Source organism: Emys orbicularis, chromosome 13 (assembly GCF_028017835.1).
Source record: "Emys orbicularis isolate rEmyOrb1 chromosome 13, rEmyOrb1.hap1, whole genome shotgun sequence".
In the NCBI taxonomy this organism is placed as follows: Eukaryota; Metazoa; Chordata; order Testudines; family Emydidae; genus Emys; species Emys orbicularis.
Genome location: NC_088695.1, coordinates 12,989,454 through 13,004,413, shown reverse-complemented (window position 1 = coordinate 13,004,413; position 14,960 = coordinate 12,989,454). Strand labels below are relative to the sequence as shown.

Here is a 14,960-nt window from a genome sequence, read left to right as displayed (position 1 = left end):
GAAACTGAGCTTTAAGAAAGACCGAGTAATGCAAATATTGTCCAATAATACAATAATTTCAAACCCATGCACTCTATTGCATTCCTTCCTATTTCTGTTTCAGAGGGGTAGCTGCCAGATAGTAAAACTGAGTAAGCAGGAAAGATGATAGCCCACAGAATTTGTTTTGTAGACTAGTGCCTTTAAATTCAAGGTGAGAGTTGAACCAAGCAGCCAAAACCTATCTATCCTGACATGGAGGACAGGTGGACTTCAAGGAGATCAAGAACAGAAGACCTTGTGTCCAAATGGCAGCCAATACCTGGATCAGTGGGGTTTTCAATTCTGCACTACACACTGGAAACACGTTTGCAATAATCTTCTGTGGAGACAATGAGATAGATCAGTTCTTCAATGAAATTCCCCAGCTCCTCAAACTTGCTTGCTATGACTCATATCTCAGTGAAACTGGGGCTATTGCCTTTAGCGTGTACCTTGCCTTAAGCTGCTCTGTTTTTATAATTGTGTCCAAATCCCCTAGGGACCTTTAAAATTCTAAAGACTGTTTTCAGTATCTTTTTAGTTTGGTCCTTAATTGAGAGCCCTGGAGAACTAAATCCCTCTTTTCACATATAAAGCAAGTGTACTTGCAATGTGTCTGACATATAACCTGGAGGTGACATGTCTAGGGAAAAGACAGGATGTTGGTCTAATACCAGAGCTGTGATTTTCTAAGGGTCCTGAAGTGTTAAACGCAAGTACTCAAGGACTCCTTTAATTCCATTAGGCCCTACTCCAGAAGGGAGAAACAATGTTCACTGTTGGACAATATACCCGCCACCAGTGCATCTGGGACAGAATGCAAGAGATTCAGTTTGTTAGAACATATTTCTGGTTGAGGAGGTATCTAGGAAGCTGTTCAGAAGCTGTTCGGAGGGGTGAGCATGGTGGGTTGAGGTAGATGGCCATTCATTTGGTTTTAAGCTGGATAATCCCCTTTTGGTGTTGCTTGTCCCGTCTGGTACTGAGAGAAAACCAGACATGGTTTTGTCCAGTATCACGGACTAGGGAGGCATGCAAGGTCACACTGGTGGGTGGGGCCATGTAGGCAGGGGTGGGGCCACAGCTTTCCCAGAAGTACCAGAATGTCCGGTATTCTGGGAATGCGTCAGTGGACAACCTAACTGAGGGCAGAGTTAGGCAACATTTTTCCAAGCCATTGGCAGATTGTTTAACTCAGCTAAAAACATAGCAGCATCTGTCACGAACAGGTTGAGGAAACCATTTCCCAATGAGAAGTTACTTTGACCAGCTCCACCAACCTGAGCTGACAGCAACACAGACACCCCTGCCCATGCCATGCCTCTTCGGTCTCCAAGGTACAGAGGGACTAGGAATGGGTATGTCTGAGATGATCCAGGAATAAACCTGCCCCTCCTCTCCCTAGGGAGTCCCTCTCCTCTTAGGTCTCACTCCCACTGCTGTTCTCAAGTAGCTTGGTAGGGAACATCAGCCGCTGATTAATGCAGGAATAAGGTCCCCTGAAGTTCTCAGGCCACTTGCACATATGCGAGGCTCACCATCTAATCTAGGCTGGCATCCGGGGGACTCAAACAGAGATATCTAGGGCCCAAAGTACGAGCATTTACAGCTTGAGCTGAAGAACCAGGCTGCCTGACAGCCACTGGAACAGCCTCCGATCCTCAGGTGTGGCACAGAGGGGCCTCATAACATGCACTGCCCACGGGTGGTGTTTATACAGCAACACTGCACAACTACATGGGTCAAGGGCTCCATCTGAGCTGGAGACACCTCCCTCAGCCAGGAGGACAGGGCCTCACAGACAGTTGTACTAATGCAACACCATGGACTCTACTAGTGTTTATTTTCTGTGTGGCCCCTTCTCCTCTCCCCCATCCCTGCACATCCATAAAGACACAGAGTCATAGAGTTCAAGGCCAGAAGGAACGACCAGATCATCCAGTCTGATCTCCTGTACTCCAATACCACCCAGCACCCGCACACCAACAACTGAAATTACACCAAAGTGTCACAGCTCTCAGGAGACTAGACGGTTCTGTGCCACCGGAAGAGAATAGGAGAGACTGAGGTGCACCAGTGCCTGAGGCCCCCACAATGGAAGGGAAATGATTGAGATACACCCAGAAAATCCTGGCAAATTACCCGCAGCACATGCTGGAGAGGAAAGTGAACCCCGCCTCCCCCAAGGTCCCTGCCAATCTGACAAGGGGGGAAATTCCTTCCTGACTGCCAGATGATGATCAGTTAGACCCTGAGCATGTGGGCAAGAACCAGCCAGCCAAACACCCGAGAGAGAGAGAGAGAATACCTCAGTGCCACCTCAGAGCCCTGGCACATCCCACCCAATGTCCCATCTCCAGCTAGGGCCGCCCCGATGCTTCAGAGATTTAAAAAAACACCCTCCCAGAATACACTGGGGGGGGGGGAGAATCCCTTCCAGACCCCTGCCAGTGGCCAGATGAAACCCTGAAGCATCAGCTTTTAGAAACATAAGACATACGCTGCAAGTGAGACCCAGGGTTGCTGAGCCCTGCCCTCCACCATCACAAGCAGCCCCATCATACAATCCCACTCAGACGTGTCCAGCTCGCTCTTAAAATGAATTCGGTCATTTGCCCCCCACAACTTCTATTTGGAGGCTGCTCCAGAACTTCACCCCGCTGGTGGTTAGAAACCTCCCTGTAATTTCTAGCCAGTCTCTCCATCACTCACACACCCAAATGTACACGTGAGCCAGGCTAACACAGTCTGGCTCCTTGTCCCCCTTTAGTGATTAGGCCATGAATGGTGGTTTATAAGACAATGGGTTCAGTCCCCAGCTGGTGGCAATGGATATACAGCTCCTTTGGAGGCAGTAGGTCAGATCGACAGATGCTGAAAATTGTTTTAGGGCCAACACAGTCAATGGAACTACACGGATGTCTTCTCTCACCTACCCCAATCTTACACCTGTCTGATTCCTTTTGTTCCAACAAAGCCACTCCTGATTCATACACACAAGCAAGACAACTCCCGTCATTGTTTTCAGTGGCCATGGAACAGGTGCTAGTGGCCAAGCAGTGTAACAGGTATTGTTTGGGCACAGAATGAAAGTCTCATTCCACTCATGCACACAATTTACACCCATTTAACTCCACAATTGGAGCATATTTTCTACTAGTGTAAATCAGCCCAGCAGCAGTGACAGCAGTTAATCTGAATTTGCATTGGTGCAACTGAGATCAGAATCAGACCAGTTTGTGTGCAAGCTGTGTGGTCATGGAAATAACTGACATTAATGAACAGATACTAAGTAAGCAAACTTTAATTAGAGAAAGACAGAAAATTAATTCTTCATGAATTACCTATAACTAGTCAATCTCCTCAGGGCAGCTTTGATCTCCTTGTTCCTCATGCTGTAGATAATTGGATTCATGACTGGTGGCAATACGGAATAGAGAACCGCCATCACAAGATCCAGAGCAGATGCGGAGCTGGAGGTGGGTTTCAGGTAGGCAAAGGCCCCAGTGCAAACAAACAAGGAGACCACAGTGAGGTGAGGAAGGCAAGTGGAGAAGGCTTTATGCCGGCCCTGCTCAGAGGTGATTCTGAGCACTGATTTGAAGATCTGAACATAAGACACAATCATAAAAACAAAGCAGCCTAAGACTAAACACACACTAAATGCAAGAACCCCAACTTCACTCAGATAGGAGTCAGAGCAGGTGAGCTTCAGTAGCTGGGGGATTTCACAGAAGAACTGATCCACCATGTTGCCTCCACAGAAGGTCAATGCAAACGTGTTCCCGGTGTGCAGCACAGAGTAGAGAATCCCACTGATCCAGGCACCAGCTGCCATTTGGACACAAGCTCTGCTGTTCATCATTGTGTCATAGTGCAGTGGTTGGCACATGGCAACATATCGGTCGTACGCCATGACGATGAGAAGGGAAAAATCCGCTGTCACGAAGGAGATGAGGAAAAAGACTTGGGCAACACATCCAGCATAGGAAATGGAACTGGTGTTCCTGAGGGAGTTGGCCATGGATTTGGGAACCGTGACAGAGATGGAGCTAAGGTCTAGGATGGACAGATTCATCAGGAAGAAGTACATGGGGGTGTGAAGGTGGTGGTCGAAGGCGATGGCCATGAAGATAAGAAGATTCCCCACCAGGGCTGCCAAGTACATCACTAGAAACCCCACAAAGTGCAAAATCTGCAGCTCCCGAACATCAGAGAATCCCAGGAGAAGGAACTCGGTCATGGTGGTTTGGTTGGACATTTTCTATCTCAGTACATCTTGTGATGGTTGCAGAGGGAGGGACAAGAGCAAGGGCCAGGATTAGATCAGTAAAATAACTCTCCTTTTGTGAAAACCATCTTAATTTCCTTGAGTCAGACCCTTAGCTTGTGAAGATTGGTGTAATATGGGAATGAGGATGGGGAAAACAGTTCCACTGACTCCAATGGTATTACTCCTGATTTACACTGGGGAGAGAGAAAGTAGAATCAGTTCAATGGACTCCAGTGCAATTACTCCTAATTTACACCAGGGCAATGGAGAGGAGAATTAGGAATAATTGCTTTTGAGGTATTTGTATATCTCTGTCACCCAAAGGTGGGCGAACTCTGGATATCTTTGTATAAATGTTACTATCCTCAGTTTACCGAGGGGAATCGTGGGTCTGGCTGGACAGATTCTGCTGTCAGGGGCACTGCTGTGAATGTGGGGTAATTTCACAGCATGCCATGGAATTACTCCCCATTTATACTGCTCTAAATGGGAGCAGCATTTTGCATGGAGGTGACCAAACCCAGGCATAATTACACATTAAACTCAAATCATGAATACAGCTCAGGAGTCCTGATGTCCCATCCCCCGTTCTAGCCAGATTTCCATGCTTGCTGCGAGAGACAGACATCGTGGCTCCTTTCCTGCTTCTCTAACCACTCAACTAAACTCCCTCACAGAACTTGGAAGAGAATCCAGTTCACCCCCTACTCTAACCCACTATCCCCTTCCGGAGCTGGAAATACAGGCCCAGAGTTCTGGCTCTACTGACTGGACTCAACTCCCTCACAGAGCTGGGAACACACGTGAGGTGTCATGACTCCCAGTTCCCTCCTCTAATCAGTACATTACACTGCATCTCAGCCTCTGTCCCAGTGACTCTTCATATCAGGAATGACTGCTGCGAGTGACAATGGAGAGTCATTGGGCCAGCGAACGCGAGTGAGAGTGATTCTCCAGCGTGGTACTTGGGGCACTCACCTGATGTCTGGAAGAGCCAGGTTTAAGTCCCTGCTCCAATGCGTATTTAATTATTGATACAATGTGGAGAAGCTTCAACAGGAGAGACTGAGACCATCTCATTTCAGAACAGCCCGTAGCCTAGCGGCTCAGGCACCCTCTTGTAAATTGAGAATTCAAATCCCTTCTCATCATCAGTCAGAGGGAGGGATTGAACCTGAGTTTGTCACAGGCCAGCCGAGTGCCCTAACCACTCAGCTTCAAGCATTGAGGGGTGCCAGTCCCACAGTCCTTATGAGAGACAGAAATGGAACTGCCCAATTCTGGCTCCTCTACACACTGGACTGAACTTCCTGTCAGAGCCACATATAAAACTCAGGAGTCTTGGCTCTCAGTCCCTGCTACTCTTACCCACTTGACCACACTCCCTTTCCAGAGCTGGGGATAGAATACAGGAATCCCTAGTCCCCACGACTCTAAACCACTTGACTCAACTACCCTTGCAGCAATCTAATAGACAGACGAAACAATAAACTGAGAACTAGACACAAACTGATGCTAGATAGATAGATAGATAGTTTGATAGATCTAACAACAAACTAATAGAGAGACACAAGTAAAAAAAGAACAGATATAGAGAGTGAGAGAGAAAGACAGAGCTAACCCAAACTAACAGGTAGATTGAGAAGTATAAACAAACTAATATAGAGAGAAAAATATAAACAGACAGATAGACAGCAATAACAACAAACTAATGTATACAGAGAGAAAAGCAACAACGAGCCGATAGTGTTTGCCACAATTTTTGGACAATTTTAATGTAAACCCTCGATCCATTCTAAAAAATATGTGTGTCAATTTGATCACTTCCCCCACTCCCAATAGAATGAAACTGAGGCATGAATATTCTGTCCCCTGTTTCCTAAGGTAAATGCTTTGGAATGCCTCAGTTTCCTGTGCCCAAAGTGAGGTAAGAGTGAAACTATGAAAAAAAATCTATTGTCACTTACAATTTCATCCTTATAGTGCCACTCTGAAACCCACAAATATATTTCATTGCAAGAGCAAACTTACGGTGCCGGTCTTTGTGGAATCCTCCCAGACTGAGATGTCTTTTCTCCTCCAGCTACAGACTGCAACTGGTTACCCCTCTCTCTCTAGGGTGACCAGACAGCAAGTGTGAAAAATCAGGATGGGGTGGGGGGATAATAGGAGCCTATATAAAAAAAAGCCCCAAATATTAGGACTGTCCCTATAAAATCGGGACATCTGGTCACCCCATCTCTCTCTAGCCCCATGCCCACCGCTCTATCAGTCTATCTCTCTATCTAATGCCCCGATCACTGTATTATGAGAGGCCGTTCCCGCACCACACTGAGGCTGAGCTTCAGGAAATACACTGAGATCTGTGCTGTCTGCAGATGAGCTGTGTGTCCAAAACTTTGGTGCTGTGGGAAGGTGATTTATCCATGTCTGTTTTCTACAGGTTGTCGGACTCACTCCCTGGAGACCTCAACAGCCCAGAGGCAACAATTAATTTCTCTTGCCCTCTACTTCCCTGAAGAGTTTCCAGAAACTAAAATAATCACAATTAAAACAAAGCAGCAGGGTCTAGAGGAAAGATTGTGAGGCAAACACTAAGGGCACACAGGACTTAGCCCTGCTGCTGACCTGCAGTGTTACCTTGGGAAAGTCATTCCCTAGGGCTGTCTTTTCCCTCGCACCCTTTGCTTGTCTTTTCTACTGTAGGCTCCTTGGGGTGGATACTGTGTCTTACCTAATATAATGAGCCTCTCATATTAGGTGCAACTATCAGATAATTAATTTATTACTTAATAAAAAGCTAAGGTCCAAGGTGCCCTGAGATCTGATCCCAACTATTCCTCTGGCTTTGTTCAGGCCCTTCACAGCTCCTTTCCTCAGTTTGTCATCAGTCCAATGGGACTGGAGGATAATTCATATTGAATTATTACTTGGAGGATAATTCATATTGAGTGGCGATGGTGTGGGGAAGTCGTTTTTGGTTTTCCGAAGACTAGAACATGTTTACCATAAACTTGCATTTTTACTAGAGAAGTTTATTGAAAACCAAACAGTTTTCAGTCTCCAGTTTCATTTTTTTGTCCACCCCCATCCAGAAGCAATACGTGGGATGTTATAAAACAATGACATTTCCCACAAAAATATAATTTTCATTTTTGAGCAGCTTTAATAATGAGTAATTAAAAATAAATTAAATGCATTTGAGTAAATGTGTGTGCAACATTCATTGCAATTTTATTTGACAGCATTTGCTTGTCATAGGAACTGTCTAACTAGGTAAGTATTCTGTCCCTGACAGTGGCCAGTACCACCTGATTCAGAGGAAAGTCTAAGAAGCCCTATAGAGGACAGTTCTCGAATAACCTGCCCATTGTGGATCTCATCATCATCAGTTTGTGAATAGCCTATGGCATGAGGAAGGTGAGTTTCTTCCCATCATAGAGTTTAATCTACTACAAAGTAACTGCATGCTCTCATTATCCAGATAGGCTGGACTATTCAAAGCAACCTACTGGATTTGTGTGTCTAAATCCCATTGGCTTTTGACAGCAGAGGAGTGCCCAGCTCCATTAATCCTCTTTGAATATCTCGATTAGTTTATTATTAATTACTTATTTTGTAGATTCCATCACTGACAACTTTCAAATCAAGATTGGATGTTTTTCTAAAGGATCCGCTCTAGGTATTATTTTGGGGATGTTCTGTGGGCTGGGTTATACAGGAGGTGAGACCAGACAGTCACTACGGTCCCTTCTGGCCTTGGAATCTATTAATCTAATTTCATCTCCACCAAAAATAGGGGAAAAAATTCTCAGAAAAACCTCACAAAATGGTAGGTTTTAAAAAAAGATTCTAAATTTCTATGAATTAAAAAAAATAAAAAATTCTTTACATAATGGTGTAGAATGATTCTGATCCTCTCCCCTATTTTTGACCAGAAGTATTAAAATTAATTCCAGGAGATTGTAGCTGAATTAGGCAACACCTCAGAGTAACACAACTCCACTTCTCTCGTGGTGATGTAGGCTATTTTGTGTTCATGGAGGGGCCAACATGACCAGTGATGGGATTTTCAAGGTTGCCTATAGATATTTGGCCACCAAAATGCCAATTAGTTTTAATGGGAATTTCACATCCTAGTTCCCTAGGTGAAAATCTCCACCCATAGTTTTACGATCAAAACCTGCAACTCTTTTCTGGTGGGATTTTTAAGGCCATTATTCAATATTTTTATTAACGACTTGGATAACGAAGGATAGCATATGCTTACAAAACTTGCAGATGAAACCAAGCTGGGAGGGGTTGCAAACACTTTGGAGGACAGGATGAGAATTCAAAATGACCTTGACAAATTGGAGAATTGGTCTAAAATCAGCAAGAGGAAATTCAATAAAGACAAGTGCAAAGTTCTTCTCTTACCCAGGAAAAATCAAATGTATAACTACAAAATGGGGAATCACTGGCTAAGTGGTGGCATTGCTGAAAAGTATCTCAGAGCTAGAGTGGATCACAAATTGAATATGAGTCAACAATGTGATGTAGTTGTGAAAATATCATTTGGGTGTATTAAAAAGAGTGTCGTATATAAGACATGGGAGGTAATTGTCCTGCTCTACTTGGCACTTGTGAGGCCTCAGCTGGAGTACTGTGTCCGGTCCTGGGTGCCACACTTTAAGAAAGATGTGGACAGATTAGAGAGAGTTCAGAGGAGACCAACAAAAACGATCAAAGGTTTAGCAAACCTGACCTATGAGGAACAGTTAAAAAAACAGCATGCAAAGGAATGGGGTTTGATCTGGAAAAGAGGACCAGCAATCTCAGTCTGTAGCACAATACAAGGAAATATCTTTAAAATACTGTTTGAATAGTACCTCACACAGCCAGGTTAAACATATATATACAGACTAAATGGGGATAATGTTAGAGAAATTGTAGTGAAAGAGGAGATTTGATGCATTGGACATGTCCAGTCATTAGAGAGTATTGGAAGCAATCTGTAACAAAATGACCCAATTGTTGGATATTTATTATCTAATAACCTTCTGGTGATGCTCCTGGGGCTTCCTGGTGGAAATGGTCACACAAAAGGAAATGAAAAATTAACCTCTGATCTTCTAGTAACTTCTCAGCTATTAGTAAGCTCTCAATGGGAAAAGAAAAATAGTCCAACCATTGAGGAATGGTTCAAAACAATATGGGAGGTTGGTTATGGAAAATTAACACAACAATTACATATTCAGCAAAATAGACAGAGGACAGATAGGTACTCAAATAATTGTTTACCTCTTATTCAGTGTCAAAGTATAATCACCTGCAAAAAAAAAAAAAAAATCCCAGCACACCTGTCCAATACTTTGCATATGAATATTTGATAGACATACCTGATCTGTTATATATGGGAATACAGAGATTTCACTCCATTTAATAAAATCACCAGAAATGACATAGGAGTTGTAATGATCCTCAGTCTGTACTATGGTATCACCCTGTTAAGTAGAAAGATCTGGTGAGTATATTCCCGTATGATGTCTCTTTAAACCAAAGTTCACTGTTGTAATGATTGTTTTGTTTCTGATATTTACATGGCAAGAATTTGTAAACTTGTTAAAACTTCCTAAATAAATAGTAAAAAAAAACCTGGGCATGTTGATCAAGCTGCCAGAGAAAAGTTCAGCTCCTAGTTTAGATTGATATAAATTTGCAGTAAATCCACTGACAGTAAAGTAGATTCAATGGAAATAATCAGGATTTATATCAGTGTGAGAGAAGAATTAAGCCCATTCTTAAAATGGACCACAACATTTGCGCTGATGAGAGGTTAAAAAAGTGGCATTGTCAGTTGACGTGTAAAACAATTGACCTTTTCGGAATGAAACATTTTGATTTTCCAGTACAAAACGACTTTTCATTTAAAATGTTTCCTTAATTTTACTTCAAAATGTGGTCAACATTGAAACAAAATGTTTAGATTTTGTCAAAATGCAACCTGAAACAAGATTGTTTTTGACTTTTTGATTCACCTGAAATTTGGAAAATACCATTTTCAGGTTGACCCACAATTATTTTTTATTCTGATTTTTCAAAATTGCCAGTGAAATGAAAAATCTATTATTCGCCCAGCTCTATTTCGCTTTGCTTCCCGCATATCATGGGGAATTTGATGTTCTAGAGTAGGAGCAATAAAGAAGAAGGAAGGTAACTTTTATTGTGTTCAATTGTTGCCATTTAAACACACAAACACTCACACAAACACCCACGCAGTATCTTCCATAGACTGAGGCACACTCACACCATGATGCTCCCTCACTCTTCACACAAGCAGGCACACATACATTAGCCAACATGCAAACACTCACTCTAACACACCAGCCTAAATGCACCGAACACACTCTTTCCCCCAGCACAAAAGAGACACACACTCACTGGCTCTCACACACAAACACAACACCTTTATGTCCCATATATCTCACTGGTCCAAGTTTAGATGGTGTACTGTGTATAGTGATATTACAAAACGAGGAACCAGATCTGAGTTTGGCAATGAGAAGAAAACACTTTCTGGGCCAAGGCATCAGTTCCCACACTTGGGAATATGGGCTGAGAATTGGCAATGCAGAGTGGAGGGAGTGTCTACAAACCCTTCCCACACCAGCTCCTGATCACTGAAATGGAAATACGGGAACCCATCAGAGATCTGCTGGCTTCTTGGTGCTGAGGCACTTGCATGATCTATCTCTTTATTCCCGTACATAATCTGTTGCCCCTCTGTCTTGAACCTTCTGTCTGAACTGTGACATTTGAGGAATGTGTAGGGGTACTGTCATTTCTCCTATATGAGAGTATTTATTTATATTGCCCTCAGAACACACACAATATTATTATTACCTATCTTTGGTGAAAAAGTGGCAGCTCTGCAAAATCTGCACAGGGTCTGCTTCTCCTAGAGTGAGGCCAAAGCAGTGTGGTGGCTCATTTTTCTTACCACCTTAGAGATGCTTTGGGGTCAGATGCATGTTGTGAATGAGAGGAATATTCACACCGTGTATTGGCTCCAGGTCCGTATCTCTGGGTAGCATTTTTGCCTTTCTCCAAGGTACGTGAGAGAAGACAATTGGGTTTGGAATAGATGCAGCTGATGTATTGATCTATAGTTATAAATTGCTGAACAAGCATATTTAGGAGCCACATTTTGAGTTACTTATAAGTGTTTAATCAAGCAAGACTCTGGTTGGGCCAGACTGGGATCTCAATAACACCAGAGTAAAGATGAAGTCATTGGAGTTATTTTGGCTTCATTCCTAAGATCAGAATTTCCTCCACTATGAGTTTTGTCTGAATAAAAACAGAATAAAAACTGTCATAAGAACATAAGAACGGCCGTACTGGGTCAGACCAAAGGTCCATCTAGCCCAGTATCCTGTCTACCGACAGTGGCCAATGTCAGGTGCCCCAGAGGGAGTGAACCTAACATGTAATGATCAAGTGATCTCTCTCCTGCCATCATCTTCACCCTCTGTCAACAGAGGCTAGGGATACCGTTCATTACCCATCCTCAGGCAAGGAGTTCCAAAAGCTGTGTGAAGAAGAACTTCCTTTTATTTGTTTTAAACCTGCTGCCTATTAATTTCATTTGGTGGCCCCTAGTTCTTGTATTATGGGAATAGGTAAACAACTTTTCCTTATCTACTTTCTCCACATCACTCATGATTTTATATACCTCTATCATATCCCCCCTTAATCTCCTTTTTTCCAAGCTGAAAAGTCCTAGACTCTTTAATCTCTCCTCATATGGAACCCGCTCCAAACGCCTAATCATTCTAGTTGCCGTTCTCTGAACCTTTTCTAATGCCAGTCTATCTTTTTTGAGATGAGGAGACCACATCTGTACGCAGTATTCAAGATGTGGGCGTACCATAGATTTATATAAGGGCAATAATATATTCTTTGTCTTATTCTCTATCCCCTTTTTAATGATTCCTAACATCCTGTTTGCTTTTTTGACTGCCTCTGCACACTGCGTGGATGTCTTCAGAGAACTATCCACGATGACGCCAAGATCTTTTTCCTGATTGTTTTAGCTAAATTAGCCCCCATCATATTGTATGTCCACCCATTGTACCAGTTTTGCAGTGGTGTAAACCCAATGAAATCAGTGGAGTTAAGGTGCATTAATCTGGTATAATGGAGAGGACAATATAGCTCAAGGACTTCAATATTTTTTTAAAAAAATACTATGGTTATTATTTCTTGTTCACGTGCACCATTTTAATGAGAATTATGCACAATGAAGATCGCTGCTTTAATCTTTTAGGAAAACTAAACTAATAGTTCATTGTTATGGTCTTGTCTTGCCTATGCAATCCTCTTTCCATTGCTACCTGTATAAGAAGTCTTGGAAGGATTAGATTTTTATCAGTAAATATTTGCAAATGTTGATTTCACCATATACACACAAACCAGTGAAAAAATATTTCCTTCAACAATCAACATTTCCAGTGAGGCAAAGTAAGAAAAATGCTGCTTGAGAACTTATGAGTGTTTGATTTAAGGTTATTGACTTTGTATATCTTCGCGTCATGTTGAAACATTGTGCTTTCACAGTTCTCAAGTTTTAGCTTTTTGAAACTCAACATGTACTGTCATTAAATAACTATTGTCTGATTCCTCCATAATTTCCTGCAACTGTGAAAATTTAAAATGATAAAAATAAAAAAAAATGTTTAATTATAAACATCAATATTATCAGTCAAAATTATATATATATAAATTAAATACTGCTAAGCCTAAGTATAAAATAGTATTGTCTATGGTCAGGAGTCCTATTTGCATTTTCTTTTGAAAAGTAGTATCTAAAGGTTTTTTTTTTTTTTTTTTGAAGGAATAAATGTCAGCCCTAGTTCAGCCCTCTTCTAGTGGGGAAAAACCTTCTTCTCATCTCCAGCTTAAATTTACTCCTGGCCAGCTTATCCACATTAGTTCCTGAACCAGCATTGTCCTTTAGCATCAATAGCTCTTCTCTCTCCCTGGTGTTTATCCCCCTGATCTATTTATAGAGAGCGACCACATCCCCTCTCAGCCGACTTTTTGCTCGGCTAAACAAGACAAATTCTTTTAGGCTACATCTACATTACAAGCTAGGGCTGTGCTTCCCCAGCTCACGTGCATGTGCTTGTGCTAGATGGATGGGTATATATAACAGTGCAGCTGCAGTAGCATGGGCGGCACCATAGCTTCGTCATGCCACCTACAAGCTTGTCTGAACCTCAGGGCCACCTACTCAGCGTGGCTGCCCATGCTAGCATGGCTATACAGGATTTATACTTCTGCTAGCTCTCTTAGGGCCATCTCAAGGACATGGACCTGAGCTGGGAATCATTTCCCTCGTTCATAGTGTAGATATAGCCTCACTTTCCTCTCATAAAATAGCTCTCCATTGTCGCAATAGGAGGACCATTGTTCCTAAGATTGTAGGGTTTGGATTGTAATTGGTTCCATATTTACATGGCATTTTATCAAGCCCCATCTGGGACCAGATCCTCAGATGGTGGAAATGGACACTGCTCGACTGTAAGGGAGCTGTGGCAATTTACACTGGTGTCACAATGCAGTTCATTACTGGTGAGATTGTTACAGGTGAGGAACGGTCTCTCCTGACATTGCCGTTGTCCTTACCCCTCCCCAGGCAGCACATGATGTACAGAGAAAGAAAATGTCCAACCGAACCACCGTGACTGAGTTCTTTCTTCTGGGATTCTCCGATTTTTGGTGGCTGCGTATTTTACAATTTATCCTGTTCCTAGGGATTTACTTGGTAGCCCTGACAGGGAATCTCCTTGTTATCATCCTTGCACTGCTTGACCATCACATTCACACCCCCATGTACTTCTTCCTGATGAATCTGTCCGTTTTAGACCTCGGATCCATCTCCCTCACTGTCCCCAAGTCCGTGGCCAACTCCCTGTTAAACACCAGGTCAATTTCTTATGCTGGATGTGTTACCCAAGTCTTTCTCTTCATCTTCTTCACTGCGGTTGACTTTGCTTTTCTCACCATCATGGCGTACGACCGATATGTCACCATCTGCCAACCACTGAACTATGAGATTATAATGAACAGGAGAGCTTGTGTCCAAATGGCAGCCAGTGCCTGGATCACTGAAATTCTCCTTTGTATACTGCACACTGGGAACATGTTTGCAATAATCATCTGTGGAGGCAACATGATGGGTCACTTCTACTGTGAAATCCTCCAAATACTCAAGCTGGCCTGCTCTGACCTGTACCTTGGTGAAACTGTGGTTCTTTCCTTTAACATATTCTTAGGCTTAAGCTGCGTTGGTTTTATAATTGTGTCGTATGTTCAGATCTTCAAAACAGTGCTGAGAATTCCCTCTGAGCAGGGTTGACATAAAGCCTTCTCCACCTGACTTCCTCACCTCATTGTGGTCTCCTTGTTATTTTGCACTGCTGTTTTTGCTTACATGAAGCCCACTTCCCACTCTCCATCAGCTCTGGATCTTGTGGTGAGTGTGCTTTATTCCGTGGTGCCTCCTCTGATGAATCCGATCATCTACAGCATGAGGAACAAGGAGATCAAAGGTGTCTGGAAGAAACTAACTGAATGGAGGTTATTCACCAAAAATAAAATTTCCAGATGTCTCCCATGA

The 14,960-nt window shown here is 42.9% G+C and overlaps 1 protein-coding gene and 1 pseudogene across 1 annotated transcript; one reads left to right on the top strand and one right to left on the bottom strand.

Annotated features, from left to right (window-relative positions):
- Window positions 1-3,361: 3,361 nt before the first annotated feature.
- LOC135887727 (olfactory receptor 14A16-like) lies at window positions 3,362-4,282 on the bottom strand. Its single transcript, XM_065415457.1, has one exon. It carries the CDS (start codon window positions 4,280-4,282, stop codon window positions 3,362-3,364), a length of 921 nt encoding a protein of 306 aa, XP_065271529.1.
- Window positions 4,283-14,171: 9,889 nt separating this feature from the next.
- Window positions 14,172-14,960, top strand: LOC135887442 (olfactory receptor 14A16-like; annotated as a pseudogene).

Bases quoted from the DNA above. Each gene is read 5' to 3' on its own strand.
- LOC135887727 (XM_065415457.1), bottom strand. From the start codon at position 4,282: ATGTCCAACCAAACCACCATGACCGAGTTCCTTCTCCTGGGATTCTCT.